This window comes from Typopeltis vanoorti, chromosome 10, assembly GCF_054136105.1.
Source record: "Typopeltis vanoorti isolate ZY-2024b chromosome 10, IOZ_Tvanoo_1.0, whole genome shotgun sequence".
In the NCBI taxonomy this organism is placed as follows: Eukaryota; Metazoa; Arthropoda; class Arachnida; order Uropygi; family Thelyphonidae; genus Typopeltis; species Typopeltis vanoorti.
This window is the reverse complement of record NC_143558.1, coordinates 139690474-139713308: the sequence shown is the minus strand read 5'-3', so window position 1 is coordinate 139713308 and position 22835 is coordinate 139690474. Positions and strand designations below refer to the sequence as shown.

The 22835-nt window shown below is 36.7% G+C and overlaps 1 protein-coding gene across 2 annotated transcripts in view; it reads left to right on the top strand.

The window, feature by feature from the left end:
- Nucleotides 1-14087, top strand: part of LOC150102838 (protein kinase C-binding protein NELL1-like) — a 299735-nt gene extending 285648 nt beyond the window's left edge. The window contains exon 19 of one of the 2 annotated variants that reach the window (XM_090398962.1): nucleotides 13240-14087. In XM_090398962.1, the coding sequence (XP_090255088.1) occupies nucleotides 13240-13692 (453 nt within the window). In that variant the 3' untranslated portion in view covers nucleotides 13693-14087. The remainder of the gene's footprint in view (nucleotides 1-13239) is intronic. The other variant, XM_090398963.1, reaches the window with a different exon arrangement.
- The last annotated feature ends 8748 nt before the right edge of the window (nucleotides 14088-22835 follow it).

Below are 22835 nucleotides of genomic sequence, written 5' to 3'. Positions count from 1 at the left end.
CTCCCAGTTTATACTGCTGTAGTTAAAATCTCCCATAACAATCATTCTTCTTGCACTTGCCAAACTCAACTGTCTAAACATTTCCTGGTCCCCACCCTCTGTGCTCCTGGGTCTGTAGCAACTCCCCACTAAATATCCTGTCTTGCCCACCTCTACCTCACACCATATGCTTTCAAAATCACTAGTGCCACTGCCTTCCAAAGTCTCCACTCTTAGAGGACATAGGTCGTCGCTTATCATAAGCAGTACTGCACCACCACCACGCTTTCCCTTCCTATCCTGCCGACAAATGCTGTACCCAGCGACTTCTGTTCCTGTCATTATATCCTCTTCTGTCAACCACGTCTCAGTGATCCCAATAATTTTTGGCCAGGCTGATGCTATCTGTGCAACCAATTCCTCTCCTTTATTCCGGATACTCCTGGCATTAGTATAAAGCATATAAATGCCATTGTTTCTATGCCCAGCATTATCCCCCTCGAGACTCCACTGGCTCAGTGTTAGCTGATGTCGTCCCCCTTCTCCCAAGTACCCATTCCCACAAGAGGCCAGCCCTGCTACCATCCTCCCTGGGACACACTGACTTTTTCAGAACAGCAATCTCTCCAGATGCCTACGTCCTTCCTCATTCAAATGTAAATGGTCTCTCGCATACAATTCCTCTCTGTCCTCAAATGCACTCCAAGCATCCACATATTCCAGTCCTCTCTTGTCATACATTCTAGCTATTATGTCATTCAATATTACCGCTCTTCTGCTCAGCTCGTCATTATCATACCTAGGCAACACACACACAATCTTTCCTCTCTGTGTCATTTTTCGCACTACCTCGAGCAAGAATCTCATATCTCTCGCTGCCCTATTTACTGCTGTTTTGTGGACTTCCAAAAAACATTTGATAATATTCACCAAAATATAACATGACCTGTCTTGGAATCCTTTGATGTGAACAATAAATTGATCCACCTGTTGAAAGATGTAAACAGCAACAAAAATAAAAGCAACAGTCAGGATAGCAGGTGTGACTGGAGATTGGTTTGCCACTAGTCAAAGCACAAGACCCAATATCACCATTCATCTTCATCACACATCTGGGAAGAACACTAGTTGAGATTAAAGAAGGTGGAGATATTTCAAAAATGGCATGGGAATAAACTACCTCTGCTTTGTAGATGACATTGTCCTGATTGAAGAAGATGCATCAAGGCTGGAACGAACACTGCAAAGACTATACGCAGAAGGAAAAGGATATGGACTAAATATCAATTTTGAAAAAAACTAAAACAGTGATATTCAGACAAACGGAGTTACTGAACAAAGTTACCATTTCAACTGGAAAATGTGGAACACTTCACATATCTTGGATGCCAAATGAAGCATGATTTAGACCCCACCCCCCCAAAAAAAAAGTAAAAATTAGAATAGCCAGAGCAACAACTATCTTAAAGGACAAAATGGACAAAATAAGGAAAAGCCAATCTATTACACTAAACTGTGTATTGTAGAAACCTGTATATTCAGCAGCATGCTCTATGGATGTGAGGCCTGGGTACTCCTGAAAGAATCTGAAAGGGAGGATATTAGCATTTGAGAGGAAGCGCTATAGAAAGATCTTGAGAAGAAGCTTGATCCAGAAAGTAAATAATGAGGAAATCTATAGATGAATCCAAAAGAAAACCTAATCCAGAAAATAATCAAAAGGAAACTACATCTCTTTGGCCATATATGTAGAATGAAGATGAGAGGAAATTAAAAACTCTGCTGTTTGGAATGATTGAAGGAAAGAACAAAAGAGGAAAGACCAAACAGAGAATGGGGTGATGACATTGTCAAATGGTGCAGAAACTCTTTACACAAACTGAGTCATCTTGCACAAAATAGAATGCAATGGAAGAGTCATTTCAAGATGACATCAGACACCTAAGGGCATTGAACCCATGGTTTTTGTTGTTGTTGTATAAATCGTGCAGAATCCTGATGAATATATTGACTGGACTGGTTTGTAATAATGAGAGTACTTGAACATTTGTAAGTCTGTTTTCCTCCATACACTCTCAGCCTTCATTTTGAATATGCTGTGTTGATAGCATACTTGCAACCTAGTCACATCCAGAAGGTAATTAGTTCCCATCCTAACACAAATCAACCTACATCCCCACATTAAATTCACCATGGAAAAGGTAAATTAGTCTTCCTTGACATTCTGCTCTCCTACTTTCTGTCTGGCATTCTGTTTAGTTCCGTTTATTGCAGACTGACTTTTATTGGTCAATATATTCAACAGGATTCTGCATTTCATCCAATGAAAAAAAAAAAAGTTAGTATTGTCAAAACTCAATAGGGTGCACCTCATCTTCCAACCTCAATGTCATACCAAATGCTGTCAAAAGCTTAACGGGTTTAATCCTGAGATACTTCTAATCTTATAACTCTAACATTGAGTGTGGTCTCAATCGTCTGGCACCTCAGAACCAATCTCAAGAATCCTTTAAAAAAATAAGTAGACATGAGAAAGTTTAATTTTTCTTTCTTGTCAACAATCTATCCTCCTTATTGCGATCAATCTAGGATTAAGCTTTCATATCTATCTCTCCTAGGAAGTGCCTTTAAATGAATATTATCTCATTTTGTACAAACCTGATGATCGGTACCATGTCTGACATCTGTTACAAGAAATCCAGTTAAGTGAGGTCGTGTATATCATGAAGTAGACAGACCATTAAATACTTTGGTTAAAGATGTGCTATTCACAAGTGCCTATTTGAATGATTATTTCAGGTTTTGAAGTTCATTTCCATTGCTCTGACCTAAATCAGAACAATCATATTTCTTTACTTGAAAGTGTGAAGATTCTCATAGATAATCCCTCCCCCCCAACACACACAATGTTTGACCTACCTTTTGAATTTGCTACAATTCACTAATGAACTTATTTTCATACAGAAATATCTTATACTTTTCTCATAATGTTAATAATCATTAAAAACTGTTCTTGTGTAAGCTTAGATTGAAAATAGTTATCTATGGCAGAATTAATAATTCTGCCTTTGATAACTGATTTCAACATAATCACCACGTTATTCTTTGCAGATTATTCTGCAGGATCTTTATATATCACTTATTTATTATTGCCTTCCCCAGTTTATTATAATTGCAAACAACTGGATGATGATATATTTCTCCTCAATTCTTCCCAACTGTGATTTACATAAAAACTAAACAGCAGCAGTCCTAACACAGCCCCATGGGAAACCACTAATCACTTGTACTCTTTTTAACTGTGCTCTATCATATACTACACTATAATGTCTATCAGCCACCCTCTCACCCACGTAACACAGCAGCTGTGTTAGGACTGCTGCTTGTTCATATCCAAAGACATTCCTTCTAGTTTACTTATACATTTATAGGCAGTAACTTGTCAAATGCATTTGCATTGTCTGGCAGTATTATAACAGTAGCCATTTTTATTATCCAGCTCTGCTATCACTTTATGATAGAAAGTGAATAAATTACTGAGGCAAGCTTCTCCTTTGCAAAGTCATATTGTTCTCCAGAGTTCCAGATTAGGTGGATCTTCAGATGTATGGGCTCAAATCCCTGGCATCATGGCTAATCATATTTTTAGATAAATTTCATCACCTAGTGTGGCTACTGCTCTGCTTACAGGAGGTCTGAAGTAGTTAAAACTTGATATTTGATCTCAACAGCAGAGTTTTTCTAATAAGTCTATCCATGGTACTAATGTAGTATAGCTTTATAGTATTTTGTGTATAGGAGTCATATAAAAATTTTCCTATACTTTAACCACCACTTCTGAAATACTAACCAGTCTATTGCTATCTTGGATTTCCTTTATGCAATGGAACTATTTTGTTTCCTACTTCTTTTGAACTCTTCATGTTGACACTTCACTCATATGCTGCCTGAGATATTTATTATTATTACTTCATAACACCTCCAAGGAGTCCAAAGACTCATCGAGGGTGGGCACCTACTCTACCACTCTCCTTCTCCACCAACCACAACTACCTTCATCTACACCAACGCCATCTTCTGCCAACCATCGCCAATACTATTTTCACAGACAATCGCAAACATCCGTGCCCACTACAGGATTTGAACCTGCAGTCTTTTGGCTGGAGAGCGGATACAGTAACCACTCGGCCAAACAGGCCGAGTGGTTATTTTATCTGCTCTCTATAGCGTATCATTTATCTCAAACTCTATGAATTATTTTCCTGCCCACTTCCAGTTAGTTCTCATAAATTAAATCACCCATACTCTTCAGGAAACCATTAATCTAAACATCTTTGCAATTCACAATCCGAATTCCCTGGTCTATAGCATTTGTTACTAGTAAATAGTATTTTCAGAGATGAAGTATAAAAATGCTGTTGATTTCTAATTCAACCTCATGAAATTCAGCATCGCAAAATTTTTTACATTATGCTTGATTATGTAAAACAGTGTTAAAAGGAAAATATAACCTCTTCATTGTTTTTGTACTATTTTCACCTTTGAATGGATATTTGTCATGTTAGAAAATAATTATCAGGTCAAAAAATTGTGATCTGTAGTTTCACAATAGATTTCACTATAGTGAAAAATTATTTTCAATCACAGTAATATATTACTGTTATTGCATTGCAAGTTAGGGCAAGATAAGTTTACCTGAGTTAAAGTGAGAAATTTTTCAAGTAAATTTGAGAGAATAATAACATTTTCTTTATTAGAATAAAGAAAATGATTCAATAAGTCAATTTAGTCTTTATAAATACTTTCATTAAAAACTTGTTCTGTTTATATAGCTTTTTATACATGTTAATCTCAAAAAAAAAAAAAAAAAAAAACCCTCTAAACATTAATACTAAGTTTCATATAACAAATTATTATTATGTGACACTTCCAGGGAGTCCGAAGACTCATCGAGGGAGAGCATGCCAACAGCATCGAACAATAAACCCCTTCAAACTACTAACCGCGCTCAAACTTGCTCAACTTTTTGCGTGAGCCATTAGTAGCAGAGGCTCTACCAATTGACCAGCCACTCATATCGAAACTAACAACCAGTGGTGCAAATAATATCTGGGCATTAGAATTAAATTAGAACAATCTAATGGCACTAAATTTCCAGAATACAGCAGTTACCAAACTGGGGTGTAGATGTGTTCAAGAGAAGCACAAAGCAATTTCCAGATAAGCTTCAGTATGTAATTTGCAGAGCAGTGGTAATGTTGGTTACAGCATCTCTGACATTGATTTATTAATTAATGTCATTTAGATTAAGCATATATTTAAGTTAATTTCTATTTGGACAAAACAATATATAAGTGAAACTCTGATACCGTAATTTCCAAACCATAAGACATGCTGGAAACATTTATTTCAGACTCTGTTTTCATATAACAAAATTAGTGTAAATCATGCTTTATAAATTGTGACCACTTACAAGTGTGATCCAAGTGGCTTTATTTGAGTCCTACCTACAAAAGTTTGTAAACTTATTGTATATTGATTATTGTGGGCAGGCTTAAAGGCTAGATAACCTGGAAATTCTGTGCTGAAGAACAATATGGAACTTTTTTCGATCTACAGTAAGGCCTTCATTAAGCAGGGTAATCTTGCTGTGTGATGATAATCTACATCTTCACAAACATTCAAGTCAGCGGGATTTTTACACATCTGTCAGCTAGCCATGACCACAGATGTGTAAGATTTTGGTTTGTTATTAGCTGGACATCTCCATCGAGTTGGACTCATTGCAAGAGATGAAACTGCTATTCACAGAATGTCTTTTACCAGTAATCATCATTTGCTGATAATGATGCAATCAATACTATTTGAAGGAGGGGGGGGGGGAAGTGTGTTCTACTTATTTACCTCCCTCCCTCCAAACAAAAAAGAAATAGTTCTCATATCTTGCTAACCATATTCTCCTTGCTCTTTTCCTGCCATGTGTCAAAAAATTTATTTTCCATCTATCCTATAAAAAATTGCTTTAGCATCTTTTTGTCATATCACTTCTTTTCTTAACCAAATTTTGTAAGTCAATTGTAACCCACACATCTTCAACTTTCTTCATATGGAAAATTTCATACTTGTCATCAGAATGGAAAAACACTTGTGTAATAAACACAGAATCCTTGGTCTTTTCTCATGATCATTTCCAATGCGGCTTTTTTCAAATTAAACAGAATTAGCAAAGAACAAAAGTGCATGTTACAATGATGAGATATTACAGGCAAAAGGAGAGCTGGATTTATAATGCCATTAGTTCAAAAAAAAAAGAAAAAAAAAAAAGGGCATATAGCCCTTTTCTTCATTACTGTAATCTTTACATTTAATTCCATCATGCAGGGTGATCATAAAGTTGTGCAACTGAAAGTTTGAATTTTTTATTATTATTATTATTATTACTTGACACCTCCAGGGAGTCCAACGACTCATCGAGGGAGGGCACATACTCCACAGCTCTCTGTCTCCACCACTCAATTCACCAAACACAATGAACCGCAACTACACCAACGGCATCTTTCGCCCACTACCACTACTAATATTTTCACAGACAATCACAAACATCCATGCCCACAGTGGGATTCGAACCCATAGTTTGTACCAATAGTTTCCAAATTGTTATAATCATCTGCCGAGCTGGCCTGGTTGGCTGAGTGGTTAGTGTATCCGCTCTCCAGCCAGAAGGCTGTGGGTTCGAATCCTACTGTGGGCATGGATGTTTGTGATTGCTTGCGAAAATACTAGTGGTGGTAGATGGCATTGGTGACGATGATGATAGTTTTGGTTCGTTGTAGTTGGTGTTGAGTTGTGGAGACAGATTGTAGAGTAGGCACCCTCTCTCGATGAGTCTTTGGACTCCCTGGAGGTGTCATATAATAATAGTAATCATTCCTTATGCCACTAGATGTCATCATAATATTATTACAAACTGTCAGAGAAGCAGAGTTCACTGTGACGTGTACAGGTTTTTTCAGTGTAGCTTTGTTCAGTGTTTCAGTGATGAGGCCTGAAATCCACCATTTTAATTTCTTCAGTCCAAATCTTACTTCTTGGACCAATGTATTTGGTGCATTATTATTTTCTCATATCACTCATTTCAAAGTGAAACGTCTTTTTCCCAGCCACAACGAGTTTTCGTTTTGGAAAGTTATTTTGCTAATTGTTCTTACACATGTGTTTCCGAGGAATTTCATGAGAAATATCTAGGTACAGCAGTCCCTCAGAAATCAATAATGAGATTAGTGCAGCATTTTCAGGAAACTGGATCTGTTGCAGATAGGAATCGCCGTGGAAGACCTTTCGTTTTAATTGACATTAAAATGGATGAGGTAAAGTGAGCACTGCTTCTGCTGCAGTCCCCAACAAAAAAGACTCAGGAATGCAATCATCAATATGATATGGTAGTGCTCAGAAAGCTGCAAGATGGTTACACCTTCATCCATATTGTGTGCACTCAGTCCATGAACTGAAGGAACCAGATAAAGGCAAACGAATAATCTTCTGCAAATGGTCATACTCGTTCTGTGAAGAACGTGGTATAGAGATGCTTGATACAGTTTTCTTCAGTGATGAGGCCTGTGAAATCCACCAATTTAATTTCTTCAGTCCAAATCTTACTTCTTGGACCAATGTATTTGGTGCATTATTATTTTCTCATATCACTCATTTCAAATCCTTCAACAGGGTCGGCAGGTGAAATCCACCGATTCACCATCATTTCATGAAAATGTTTTGCATTTTCAAAAAAATTGAAGTTTGGTGTGCGATATCATGGTATCATATAGTGGGATCTATTTCTTTGAAACGACGGTGAATAGTTCCATCTACCCAAGACATCATCACACAGTTCGTGGCACTTCTTGATGTCAGCAAATGCCATTGTTGGTTCCAGCAAGACAATGCCACACGTCAATTGCAAGAATTTTTCAGTGACCATCTCATCTCAAAAGAATTGTGGTCTCCAAGATTACCAGATTGATCACTACCAGATTTTTTCCTTTGGGAAATTTCAAAGTTGCTGTTTATTGGAATAACCCTTGCACTGGATGAACTAAAAATGAACATTTTAACAGCAATTGAAGACATCAGTGTGTGGATGTTTCATGAGGCAGCATCAAACCTGGTAAAAAGATCACGAGTTTGCGATCACAAAGGAGGTGGCCACTTTTAACATATATTACAGTGAGGTTCCTATCTTTTTTTGTTATAAAGGTCCAATTATAACCTTTATTTGTAGCTGTTTCATTTTTCATGTACTTGTAATTAACCTCGAAACAAATGATATTTCTTGGTTGCATGATTTTACAATTGCCCTGTATTATCTCTACTTGGATAATACACCCTTACAAGTAATGTTTAATAATTTAGCTTCTGATATCATCAATCTTCCTACTATCCGTATTCATTTTAAACTTATCTTTTCAAAATCATTTTTTCTCTTACTCCCTATGTATCAAAAGTACTCTTTGACCTGATTTTGCTTTCCTTATGCTGGTCATTTTCTCGCTTGTGTTTCTTGTACTGCTCCTGAGCCTGCTCATTACATTTTTCCTTATTTTTCTTAATTTTTTTTAAATGCAATTCTTGCTTAATGATACCAAGCCCTTCCATAGCGCAATTGGAAGAATGGTGGTATGTTGTGTCCTTTGATTGGAAAAGGCCTAAATTAGATTCTCATTGTGATGAGAGGAATCTTTATAGGTTTTTTTTTTTTTCCCCAATTCAAAGTGAGTTAGCTGATCTCATACAGCAGAGTTTTTCATCGCAATTTACAGTCAGAAATAATGGTGGTAGTGGGCAGTAGATGGCATTGGTGTAGATGATAACAGTAGTTGTGCTTCGCTGTAGTTGGTGGATTAAGTGATGGAGACAGAGAGTAGGCGCTCTCCATTGAGGAGTTTTTGGACTCCTTGGAGGTGTCACGTAATTATAATAATACTTATTCACTAACTCCCACCTGATTTTTCCATCTTATCTTTGGAAATGCATTGTAATAACGCTTCTCCATGGACTGTTGCCTTTTACGTGCAGTTTGATATCATGGAACTGTTCCAAGATGCTTAATTTTTTCTTATTCACTTTGTAATCTTGCATATAATGCTTTTTTTTTTTTTTAAACTGAATTTCAACGTGCATTTTCTGTTAGGACCCCACAAAACTAGCCAAGGACAAAGTGGTTGCCTTGGTTATGGACAAATTGTTTGATACTGTTACCAGATCTGGCACTCTCACCCCAAGTTCATCCATAATGAGCTGTTTTATGCACCTGTATCTCAGTAGCTCTGTAAATTCCTTTTTTTTTTTTTCAAATCTATGTTCTTATGGACTCCTTGGAGGTGAATTTCCTCAGCATCTTTCTTTGAATATATGTTTTCTATCTGATCCAGGTAACATCAAATGCACCATTGCCTTCTGGTACCTTGCAAATGCATTGCCAAACTTTTACTCCACTTGGTAGTGCTCTTCCACAGCCAATAGCAAAATAGCTCTTCCTATTCTGCTCTCTCTCTCTCTCTCTCTCTCTCTCTCTCTCTGTCATTCATAAAAATACTATCCGTTTCATAAAAATATTATCCTTCTCAAACATATCTCACTAAATGCATATGAAATTTAGCCAAGTTTAAGATCTAGAGGGTGACGGTGGACAAGGACCTAAAATTTGGGACAACGTTGCAAAAATTGTAATGACATTACAACATTTTATTAGCAATGATGTTGATAGATCCTTATTAGAAAGGATTAAAAATAATTAGCTATAGTGATTTCTGATATCTGAAATCTTTGGTTTAAAGAAAGATTGAGAAAAATTATATCCTCCCTTTTATAAGGAAGAGGTGTAGGACATTATTGAAGCATAAGTTGGAAAGGATTGTTACAGGATTATATAGCAAGGGAGTGAGGGGCACATTTTTTTTTCTGGAGAGCAGCTGGTTAGTAGAATGCATTACTTGAAAGTGAAGTGAATACTGGAGATTCTGAATGAATTAAAGGCACAGTTTATCTTTGTGTGTGTGATAGTAGGAACTTGCACTATGAGTCTTTTGACTCCATGGAGATTGGATGATGATAATGGCCAGATTGTCAGATGCTAAAACTTCCTTAATCTTGATTAGTATGCAATATTATTATTATTATTTAGGTCTGCATGAAGTCAAAAGCCTCATCGTGGGAGGTCCTTCCTAGGAAACACAGTCTATCATACCACTCCTTAAACTCATTGACCACTCTCACCACTCTATCAGGCAATGCATTCCATGGTTCAACCATTCTCCATGCAAAGAAACCACTCCTCACCCTCTTGCTCACAGTTTCCTTCCGTAACTTCCAGGGATGGCCCCTTGTCATCACTCCTTGCTGCTGTTCAACCAAGCGAAAGAACTCCCCCAGTGTCAACCCTGTAACCACCTCTCAACAGTTTAAAAGTCTCAATCATATCACCTCTCTTTCTTCTATCCACCAAACTCTGCAGTCCACATTCCCTCAGCCAATCCTCATAATTAACATTGTACAGTCCTGAAACCATCTTTGTTATCTGCCTCTGTACACTTTCCATAGTTAATTTATCCCCTTCAATCAAATCTGAGAGCAATAGTCTAACTGTGGTCTGATCAGGGTCTTATACAACAGAATGATAACTCTTTTATCTCTGCAGGTCAGTGTCCTTCTTATTATTGCAGCAATCCTCTGTGTTACCTTCACCACCTTTGCAATATGTCCCCTGAATTTCAGGTTTCTATCAATCATCAACCCCAGATCTCTTATCTTCCCTACTTCTTCCAGTATAGCTCTTCTAATAGAGTTGGAAGAGCTATACTGCAGCATCCCATCGATGTGTCCCAAACTTCAAGACCTTACATTTTGCTGCACCAAACCACTTAGGCCCACAGGATACCCTTGCATCCTTTAAATGTATCTTGTTCTGATTAGTGATCCAAGATGTTATATTTAAGTCTTTAATCATTCTTGCATTCATTTATCTCAAGAGTTGCACTACAGATTTTCTCTCTGCCAAAAATTCTGACTGAACGCATAAATCTATTCGGTTAGGCCATCATTCATATATAATTCCTTTTGTCCATCAAGGTTACTCTGTACATTCACAAACTGTACTTCATCCCTCCTTAACAAACTACACTGACACATTTGCTATCATGGCCCTTCCTCTCATTTAACTTCTATCATTCTTTAGTATGATAGCAAAATATTACACTAATAAAACAGATATGTATTTGTAGATTGAAGTGTAATTTTACTAATACTTTTGCTAACACTGTCTGTGAATATAAGTTAAAATCACCTTATCTGAGAAATAGCACTGAAATACTTGCCCAAATATTATAATTATTATTAAACAAGACCTCATGGAGTCAAAGACTCATCATATTAATGTTTTTAATGATATTGAGATGCAATTCAATTAGGCAAGTTATCCATTCTGCCTTCCTGATTGACTAAATGGATAACTCTTCCAATCTCTAACCTAGATTCTGGTTTCAAATCTTACTGTAGACTTGTTGATGTGTTTTGGTAGTAATGAATTTCATCATTGAAATGATTTACCATATTTATGTTATAAAATTATGGTTTACCATATTTATGTATGCAAAAAAACAACAACAACACATGGCTCATGTTTGGTATCTAGGCTAGAATTTCTAAATTATGTAACCTTTAGCTCATTTGTAATAAAATTATGATCGATTGATTCACAAACTTTTGTGGGTGTGATTCATACTAATAACAAAGATAAAGTAAAATACTAACATAATTGCATTCTTTGGGGAAAGGGTATCACAGTTACAACCTATTTTAAAGATGAGAAAGCTACAGTTACTTCAAGTAGCTTTCTCATCTTTAAGAGGTTTCATATAGAGGTAGTAGGAAAAACCTCCTGGAAACTTGGGTTTTTCATTGCAAACCTGCCACAAGAACATGCAGTTAACAGATATACTGGCCTTGTAGCCTTAGAATCCTTGCAGTCTTATTAACTTTAACTTAAATTTTCTTTATGAAATTCTATGCAATACATTTCTTAATAATAAAATACAAAGGAAGTTTTTTTTAATATCTGCATTAAAAATGTTTTTAGAAGTGTTTTCAAATGCTTGCAAAGATCAGTAAAATATTAATTGTCCATGTTTCTTTTTTCATTTAAGTGGTAGTTTATCAAATAATCACCATTAAAAGCACATATGTTTTGGAGAATCAGTAAGAGTGTTTAAAAAAAAAACTATTGTTTCAGAGGAAATTATATTTGTATTGTATCTAAGAAATATTCCATTCGCCACTAAGGATATCCATCTTCAGACCAATACTCATGTTCCAATTAATATACTTCAGAAGTTCTAGATCGGTATTGTTTGTCTAAATACTCTCATCTACTACTGTACTTAAAAATCTGAAGCTACAAACTGTGGTTGCATTTTTTAAACAAATCTTTATTATTATTATTCAGGCTCCACGGAGTCAAAAGACTCATCGAGGAGTGGCCCCCCTAAGAAACACAAAGTCTATCATACCACTCTTTAAACTCATTGACTGTTCTCACTCCCACCACTCCATCAGGCAATGCATTCCATGGTTCAACCACCCTCCACGCAAAGAAACCACTCCTTACCCTCTTGCTCACAGTTTCCTTTTGTAACTTCCAGGGATGGCCTCTTGTCATCACTCCTTCCCGCTGTTCAACCAAGCGAAAGAACTCCCCAGTGTCAACCCTGTAACCACCTCTCACCAGTTTAAAAGTCTCAATCATATCACCTCTCCTTCTATCCACCAAACTCTGTAGTCCACATTCCCTCAGCCGATCCTCATAACTATCCTTGTACAGTCCTGAAACATCTTTGTCATCCGTCTTTGTATCCTTTCCACAGTTAATTTATCCCCTTCAAATCCTGGGGACCAAATCTGTGAACAATAGTCCAAGTGTGGTCTGATCAGAGACTTATACAACAGAATGATAACCCTCTTATCTCTGCAGGTCAGTGTCCTTCTCATAATTGCAGCAATCCTCTGTGTTTAACTAAAATTAGTTCTATTACAAAAGCTAGTTTAGCTACAAAATATCCCCTAGCTCTGAATGTCATCAGTTTTAATTATTATAATCAAAATATGTGATGCATTAATCTCATTTTATTTGCTGATTTAATTAAATTAGCAACAATGTTAAAAATTTACTTTGAAACACTTCACTGTTTTATTTTATTTTATTTTATTTTTTAGAATGGGTATCTGTGCTGTACATTTAGCTCCATTTGTCTTGATAATGTTGCTAGCTCTTCTTTTGAACTGTCCAGACGAAATGTACCTAACTATGCAGAGAGCTCTTCTGTTGATATTTTCTCAGACATGGAAATTCCAAGAACTGAAAACACAACAAAGTCTTCATCATATTCATTTAACTATGCTTCCACATCATCAGTCATCAGTGGACAAAATAAAGGATTATTTTTACCAGTTCTCCTTACATCATCACAGGACTACAGTAGCGCTGGAAGTGAAATAGAGAATAATAGCTTCTACATGTGGTCTGAGGCTACTTTACAAGCAGAAATTGCTGATCAGTATTCACGCCCAGCAGCATCCTCAGGTGAAACTTTGTTGCAGGCTGAAGGAATGTCTGAAGTTTACCCTACTGCCACATCTGATCCACAATCAAGACACAAGATGGATTGAAGGTATGGGTATATAATAGTGCAAAAGTTACAACCAAATAATGGTGGCCTTGAATGTAAATATTCTGTTTCCTATTCAGAAAACAGTATTGATGGCCAACTGTTTACTTACTATAATTCTGCAGAAAGTTGGAAGATGAGCATCACATTCAATTGCCATTTCATGGCCAAGTAGTTCCATCTCTAGTTTTGATACTATGAAGTGCAGTGGCCTAGTGTAAAGCTAATCAAATGAATTTAAAGTGAAGAGGTGTATGTTCCAGTATAATGGTCCTAAAGTGTACAAAGTGCTTATTGTGCCATTAAAGTATCACATTTTTCTTATGTTTAAAAATATCCTGCTCATTATTTATTTAATGTTATTTTTTTTTATCACTTGTACTTTTTGATACAGCAGGTATTTGTTTCAAGACTTTATATACAGCAGTGCACTTATGCAAAAGTTTTATTCTATGGTGATTTGTATATACCAATGTTGACTACTTTCTCTGAATAAAATTTGTTATGTAATTAATTTATTTAAGATATAAATTAACTGTATTATAGGACTGCTAAATGGAATTAATGTGAATACTACAGGTCATGCACATATTAATGTAAAAAAAAAAAAAAGGCCTGGTTTAACATATTCTATGTGCCATGATATTAAACTGTAGACTGATGAATGAAGACAAGGTCAGTCTAAATTTTCAGAAGCTGGACTTCTGAAATTATTTTTCTTGTGAGTGCTCATTAGACTAAGAGTATAGGTTGTATTATTCTGTCTAATGCACATGTGAGACCTTAGCTAGTCATGTCAGAGAGAGAGAGAGAGAGCATGCCTGTGGCATCTCTGGTTAATTTAAATGAAAAATAAGTAAATAAATAATGCATTACAGAATGTAACTGTTTTGGTACAGGGAAAAAAAAAAGTTGAATCAAAGTTATTCTTGTTGAAGTTGACATTCCATTTCATAGCCAAATGTGATCATTGAAGAAGTGCTTCAGTATACATTCCTTATGAACGGAATGCTGTTGCTCTCGTTCCTATTCTTTATCTGGCTTGATATGGCAACTCATATATTGTTGGTCATTAACAAAAGTTCTAAACCACACTCTGGTAATCTTTGTTTCATTATGTTAATTATTGCTCTAAAATAATTCTTATAACTTAAAAGTAATCACCATTTAAATTTAGCCAGTGAGCAGGTATTTCAGTGGAGCAGTGTGTTTACATGAAATCGAAATTATGTTGCTTCTAGAATTCCGTATCAGGCCTATGCAACATGTCTTCCTTCAAAGGGAACTACCCTTTGATTCTAGTTTACAGTTGTCCCTGTTAATGTGTCATATTTCCTTAATTACATAATTATCAAAAGTACTTTTTTGATAGACCTGACTGTTCAATCTCTTTCCAGTTACCGGAACTTTCACTGTTAAATATGAATTATTTATAGAACTGTAGTTAGCCCACTGTTTTAACATCTTATTATGCAAAGTAAGTTTATTTTTATTTTATTTTATATTTTTGTTAACATTTTTTTTTTTTTTTTAACTTCTAACATTGAATAATAAATTTTTAAGTTGTGATAGTAATATTTCACTTTAAAAAATTGACTGTGATGATGATGCTCTGTGGATATTTTTCTGCTGAAAAAGTATTACATCAAAAGGCTTTTTTCATGGCCTAGCTAACTAGGTAAACTTCCATAGGCTCATGTTGCAGTTCCATACTGCATATACACTGGTAAAAGTACATAATGCAGTCCAAAATTTGTCAGTTAACAAAATTAGTGTTATTCCTGTGCCTGTCCATATTAAGAATATGTACAAAGTAGTATAAATGTTTTCCACTTAACTGTTTTTCATTTTCAGTTTTTGAGATTGAAAAAATATCAGAAGTATCTTATTTTTGTAACATAATAAATACATAGCTCTGCAGAGTAAATGTGAAAGATTTTAGCACAGTTTGTTGGTTAGATTTTGATTTGCTGAAAAATGCAACTGCTCTACTCTGGTAATGCTGTTTTTAAAATAATGAGTTTCTAAAATGTACATTGTGACATGGAGTTTAGCATAGCAATGATTGTTTCAAAAAGCAATGTAAATTTATTTTTTTAATGTACTAATTATTGGTTGTGTTGAGTATTCTTGGCACAGTTTTAAATGGTTAAAGTTTAATTTTGATTTGCTGCAAAATCTGTTCACTTGACCCTAGTAACACTGTTTTAAAATGGTGAGTTTGTATAATAATGTAGACCGTAACATGCAATTTCAGTATAGTAATTAATGTGCATCCACCTATATACAGGATTGTGTTTTATACGAAAATTCTAATCTGCCATTTCAAAATGATTTTCTTTTTTCAAATACTCAATTTTTTATAATAAAGGCTTAATTTTTTTTTTATATATAAATAAATAATACAACAAATCTGTCTATTGTAAATGGAATAGATTCTCTAGGAATTCTAGAAATGGTGTCAAAAATACATCTTTGTCTGTTAATGTTATGAAGAGCTTTAAAGGTGAAAATATAAAATATATACAAATACATATGTACAGATAAATTATGTACATAGATGAACTGTGTTCATTAAATGGGTGTCACTCATATCTTACTGACAGAATTGCTTTCACAATATTTTCAGTAAATACTATAATCATTACATAGGTGCTTCGAGAGTCCAAGGATTTGTTGTCTTGTAAGCCATTGTTAGGAAGGGGTGTGTGTGTGTGTGTATATATCAGGGCTGGATTTAAGGCTGTGGTGACCCCTGAGCTGTAACTTAGGGACCACAACAACTCTAACTTTTAAGAGGCCCTGCTAGTAGGTAAATTTTAGGTTATCTATACTAAGTCAAAGACTCCTTATAATATGAGACTGTAAGCTATAGCTTGTCTAACTTATGCACAAGTCCATCCCTGATATATATACAAATATATTACATCTTTATTTAACTGGTTTTTGAAGAATATTGATCAAATATCCAAAAATCTAAAGGGATTATATAAGGAGAATAGCAGAGAAAGTTTTCAAATGACCTATACGCTGAATTCACAGACTCTTTATGTACCTATTCATTAGTGTTCCCTATATGAATACAAATTCAAAAATAATTTTCTGCAGTGATCAAATAGGGACAAAAGTATAGTAATTAATGCCATCAATTTGTTTGAAATTAAATTCAGCAGAATTCCATTAGTTTACAGAATTCAGAAATGTTATAACCAATTTTTCATTCCTCATAGTACATAAATAAAAAGGCAGTCCATTGCAAACATTAATTTGGTAGCATAGAATGAATGAAAGGAGTAAATGACATACATTAAACTACATAAATGACAAAATGAGACAGATGCAATAATTTATTACAACTAGTAGTAACTGCAACCGATTGCATTCATTCATTCATTCAGTGATGAATGTAATTGATTTCAACTGCAATTATGAGGTGGCTCTGGACTGATAGCATACATCATTATTTTCCTGTCTTCCATGGTCAAATATACTTGTTGTGGAAAGTTAATGGCTAGACAATTAAGTCTATTGTACCACTCTTAAACTCATCTTAGGCAATGCATTCCATGCTCCTGCCATGCTTCATGCCAAAAACTTAATTCTTCCCTTCTTACTCACTACTTTCTTATGCTTGCTGACCTGTTTGGCCAAGTGATTAGCATACCTGCTATCCAACCAACAGGTCGTGGGTTCAAATCCTGCTACAGGCATAGATGTTTGTGATGGCCTTACTTTGTGCTCTCTGGTGTAACTTTTGAAATGGCACAGTATGGCATCTGCTGTCCTTGCGCCATTAAAACCATAAATCATTATTCACGTTTATGCTTGTTCCTTCCCCCCCATTCTACCATATGAAAAAAAAAGTTCCCACTATCAATCTAACCTTTCAACAGCTTAAATATCTCGTTCATATCCTCCCTTCATCTTATATCCACCAAACTCTTTAGTTTGGATACCATCAACCATGCATTAGTGCATGATAGCCAACACTATATTCTAATATATTTTTTAAATCTATCTCTGCATCTTCTCCAAGGTTACTTCATCCTTTTCAAATCCCAAAGGCAAAATTTAAATTTTGAAATTCAGATGTGGTCTGATCAAAGCTGTATGCAATGTACCACCACCCTTTTATCTCTCATGGTCAATGTCTTCCTGAATATTAAGTAGTTCTCTGAGATGTCTTCAAAATCTTTGCAATATGTCCTCTGAACTTCAAATTTCTATATACAATCCCTCTAAGAACCCTTGCTTGGGATCTTGTGGATAATTGAAGCATCCCATCTGTGAATACCGAATTTCAAAATCTTACATTTAAATTGCATTAAACTGACATCCCAGTCATTAATCGCCCACCTTTTCAGCTCATGGAAGAGCCAAAACGTGAGCACTATTTCTAATAACCATTCCAAGCTTCTTCACATTATCTGCAAGCAAATGAATATCCCTGTAGTCTAATGACAATTAGCATCGACATAGAGATTTGAACAGTAATGGTATACAACTGATATCTATCAGAAAACTGTTCATGACTTATTTTTCATGGTATTAACAACACCACACAATTTTATCAAAGAGATGTTTTATTATTAGAAAACTGGTTACCAATCCACTAACTTGATATCCAAACTCATATGTTGTAACTTATAAACCAACTTGTCATGTGGCACTTGATCAAATGCCTTTGGGGAAAAACAAAACAAAAAAAAACAGTGTATGCCATAGACAGATCATAGAAAAATATAAAAAATTTAAATTCCCTTTGGTATTGTTTCTAAAGCATTTGACTGTGTTCAGTATGTGAAACTGTGGGAGTAATGAAAAGAATGAGTTTTCCTCAACACTATCATTGATAGTCAACTTATACAAGAAGTAAGAACAGGTGTTGGATTAACTGATTGGCTTTAGGTTGGAAAGGAAGTTAGGCAAGGATGTTTACTTTCTCTTACTTATTTAATATTTAATATACATGCTGAGGACATCATGCATGAAGCATTGGATTAGCTCAAGACTGGAATTAGATTGATCAGTAATCTGAGGTATGCTGATGTGTGCTCTGTAATGAAAAGGAAGAACTAGGACAAATTCTTTATAGAGTTAACAAGATTAGTAATAACAGAGGACTTCAATTCAATCCTAGCAAGACAAAGAAAATACAAACAGGAAAGCTCTTGAGAAACAAGTGTACCTTAATAGAGAAAGAATTGAAGTCAGCAAGTTTTGAGTACCTGGGGGTCCATTATTAATGTGAAGAATTGCTGTTCAGAAGATTAGGAATGGCTAAAACAATAGTCAGCAACTTGTCTAAAATCTGGAAGGATGGATCTATCTCCATAGGAACAAAGTTGAGGATTTTGAATGCAGTTGTTTTTCCAACAATGACTTATGGATGCGAGAGTTGGAACCTAAAGAAGTTGGATAAAAGGATAGTTGCTTTCGAGATGTGATATTACAGAAGGCTGTTGAGGATATCATATACATAAATGAATGGGTGTTAGTAAAGATCAGTAGAACTTTAAACTCCTTAAGGATATTGACAGAAGAAAGTTAAAATATTTTGAACAGATTGAAAGGATGAAATCAGGACTTCTCAGAACAGTAATAAAGGTAAAATTCTTGGAAAAAGAGGCAGGGGTAGAGGACTGTTAGTGAGATGGATGAATGGTGAGTTTGGAGTGACTGATCTTCTAGAGCAGCGATTTTCAACTGGTGTGTTGCGAGATTTATGAAAACAAATTAATTGAAAGAAATGTCTTAATTTGTGCATTTATTTATTAGTGTCTTGTCTTCCATCTTCTTGTGTGTATAAATCAATCAAAATTATGCCTATTTTTTTGCCAGATCATCAAAAAAATTAAAATAATATATTTTTAGTGTGCTGCAGAATTTTAATAATTAGTCTAGGTATTTTCAACCTTTTTCAACATGAATAAGGTTGAAAATCACTGTTCTAGCGGCTTCAACTAATCCTTCAGAAAAGCATACTACAGGGTGTGTGTCTTGATGAGGCACATCATGGAGCATCAAAGTGATCATAATGGCATCTGTGGTTGCTCTGTGAACAGATGATAACCAGGATGGAACATTCTGGTAAAGTGATCATTGAATAGTTCAGCTAGGAATTAAACAACTGTGTTTAAACAAATTTCTTAGGCAATATTATCATAAATTCATTGTTTTTGTTAGCACACTGATACATGGTGACGAAAGGAAAATCATTGCATAAGTCTGCATGGGATCCACCCCCACCAAGCTCAGGTGTTTTGGTGGGACTCCCAAACATGTCCACCCAAGGTTTTGGATTGAATATATAATCTATCCAGCAAGTCGTCCTTGGCCTCCCACCCTTTGGCTTGGCAAAGAGGAGCTGCTTGGGAATCTTTCTTGTGCCATTCTGACCAGGTGCCTGTTCCAATGCAACTGATCTCTCAACATGGAGACGCAATGGTTGAGTATTTAGGGTTTCCCGAATTGCACAGTTTCTGACTGTCGAGTCTTATCAGCCCCACAACACCTTGAAGGAACCTCATTTCAGCCACTTGGATTTGTGTCTGCATTCTTTCAGTCATTACACAACTCTCATGACAATAGGTGAGGATGGGGACATAGACTGTATTGAAGACAGCCAGCTTTGCCTTCTGGCTTAACTCCCACTTCAATACTGCTGAACGGCTAAGCTCCCGCAATATTGCGCTTGCTGAGCCAATCAGAGTATCTAGCTCTACGTCCCACTTTCCATCACTCAATATGGACCCAAGGTATTTAACTGTACTCCACCTGCCTCAGTGGGACTCCACTCACATGTAGATTGCACTGGGATGGTTGTCTTGAGACAAATGTTTCAGTTTTGTCCACACTGATCTTCATTCCAGCTTCTGCACAAACAGCTACAAACCTGTCCAGGGTTTGCTGGAGGTCATCTGTGGAAGAGCTAAGCAGAACTGGGTCATCTGCAAAAAACAGACGTCCAATGCTACATCTTCCGATTCTGACACACTCACTGCCTTGGCTGTGCCTATCAATCCAGTCCATAAATATGAAAAGGAGGGATGACAGAATACACCCTTGGTGGAGGCCAACAGAGACTGTGAAAGACATTGTGCTGTTTACCCTGACACAAAACATCGGGCATTAATACAAGGACTTGATGGTAGCTAATAGTTGGCCATCCATTCCATACTCCTGTACTACTTGCCAAAGCTTATCCTGAGGAACACGGTCAATGTGCCTTCTCCAAATCACAAAACGTGTAGATGTAGATAGACATTCTTGGCATATTCCCAAAATTTTCAAAGACTTGCCTTAAAGTGAAGATTTGGTCAGTTATGCTTCTACCATTACGAAAGCTACATTGTTCTTCCTAGAACTTTGACTCAACTATGTTCCTGCACCTTCTTTCCTAGCATATACAGTATACTAGGCTGAGCAGAGAGATGCCATGATAGTTGCTGCAATCTCTCTGTTCTCCCTTCTTGTAGACTGGTATTATTATGCCTTGCCATTGCTTTGGTGCTCACCCAGATACTCAAGCAGCCTGACACACTCGAGTCAGCCAAATAATGGCATCTCAATTTAATGCTTTTAGCATTTCGGGCCGAATTTCATCATCACCTGCAGCCTTGCCCGATTTTAGTGATTTTATTGCTAAATGGACCTCTTCTGCTGTGAGACTAGTCATCGCCCTGATCTGCATCTCTTGGATGTCCACAAAGTATTCCTTCCATCTGTGGAGAATATCCTTCTTGGTTGTTAAAAGTGCACCATCTGAGGCCTTAATTGTCTTTGCTGTGCACAGCAAGGCCTTAATTGCCCTTGCTGTGCACGATTTTCTCCCTCAAAGGCAACGGATGGTCTGCCAGAATACTTTGTTTGCATTTGCATAGGCTGAGTCTAATCTTTCTCCAAAGGATTCCCAAGCCTTCTGCTTTGCTGTTTTTACTGCCTCAGCAGCTGCTTTTCGTGTCTCAGCATATCGGAAACGCATCTCAGGTGACTTTACCCTAAGCCATTAAGCCATGTTAGGTAGGCCTCCTTTTTTTGCCTGGACTGCTTTTTGGACCTCTTGGTCCCACCAAGGTGTCCTTTTTTAACTGCCCTTCGCCATGCTGAGCCGCTTTCTTCCACAGTATGAGAGTGCAGAGGCAGTGACAGCAGTTCTGAACTGCTGCCACTCAACATCTGCAGTATGCTTGGGAATCTCTTTGAACCTGGAGGAAATGTCATCTGCAAAATTCTTCCTCACAGCCTCATTTTCCAATGCCTCCCATTTCGCCCAGAATAGATGCTCAGGCCGACCAGCGTTGATGGTAGCATTGGTTTCTGAAGCCGTAGAGTGCAGACAAGGTGGTCAGTTGACAGTTCTGCCCCTCTCTTCACATGAATGTCCAGTACTGAGGAAAATAGGTCTTCTGAGACTATAAAGAAGTCAATCAGAGACCTTTTTCCAAGCGTATCCATGTACCAGGTATACTTTTGGACCTCGGTGCTGGAAGAAGGTATTCATTATGGACAAGCTGTTAGTACAGCAGAAGTCCAATAATTTCAACCCATTCACATTAAGGTCAGGTTCCTCCCAACCACACCCCTCCACATCTGGTCATCTGTTCCAACGTGCATTGAAGTCTCCCATTAGCAGGACTGATTCCCTGTCAAAAGCAGCATCTACTTCCTCTAGGAAGGCAGAGTATTCTGACTCCAGATTAGGTGCATAGGCTTACATCACAACCAAGTCGTGGTTTTTCATCTGGAGCCTTAACACACATACTCGTCCTCCCAATGGGATCCACTCAGCAACAGAATCTGACAGTCGGAGGCTTGAGTATCCCCACACCTGCCTGAGCAGACATTGTCAGGCTCACAACAGAGTAGTAGAGCTTCCTCCCCTCATCCAGGTGGACAGTTCCAGAGCCTCTCCTCTTGGTCGAAGAAAGCCCGACTAAATCCAGTTGGTAGCGCTTGGCTTCCTTGACCAGTTCCTTCTCCTTCTCTGTCAGAGAGAAGAATCCTTCTCCTTCCCTGTCAGAGAGAAGATGTTCCAGTTGCCTAAATCCATAGTCTGGTGCTCTTGTCATTGCCATTTCCATCCTTTTACAGAACCATTTCTTTGCGCTGCCCTAAACACCTCCCCAAACAGGTAGCGGGTCC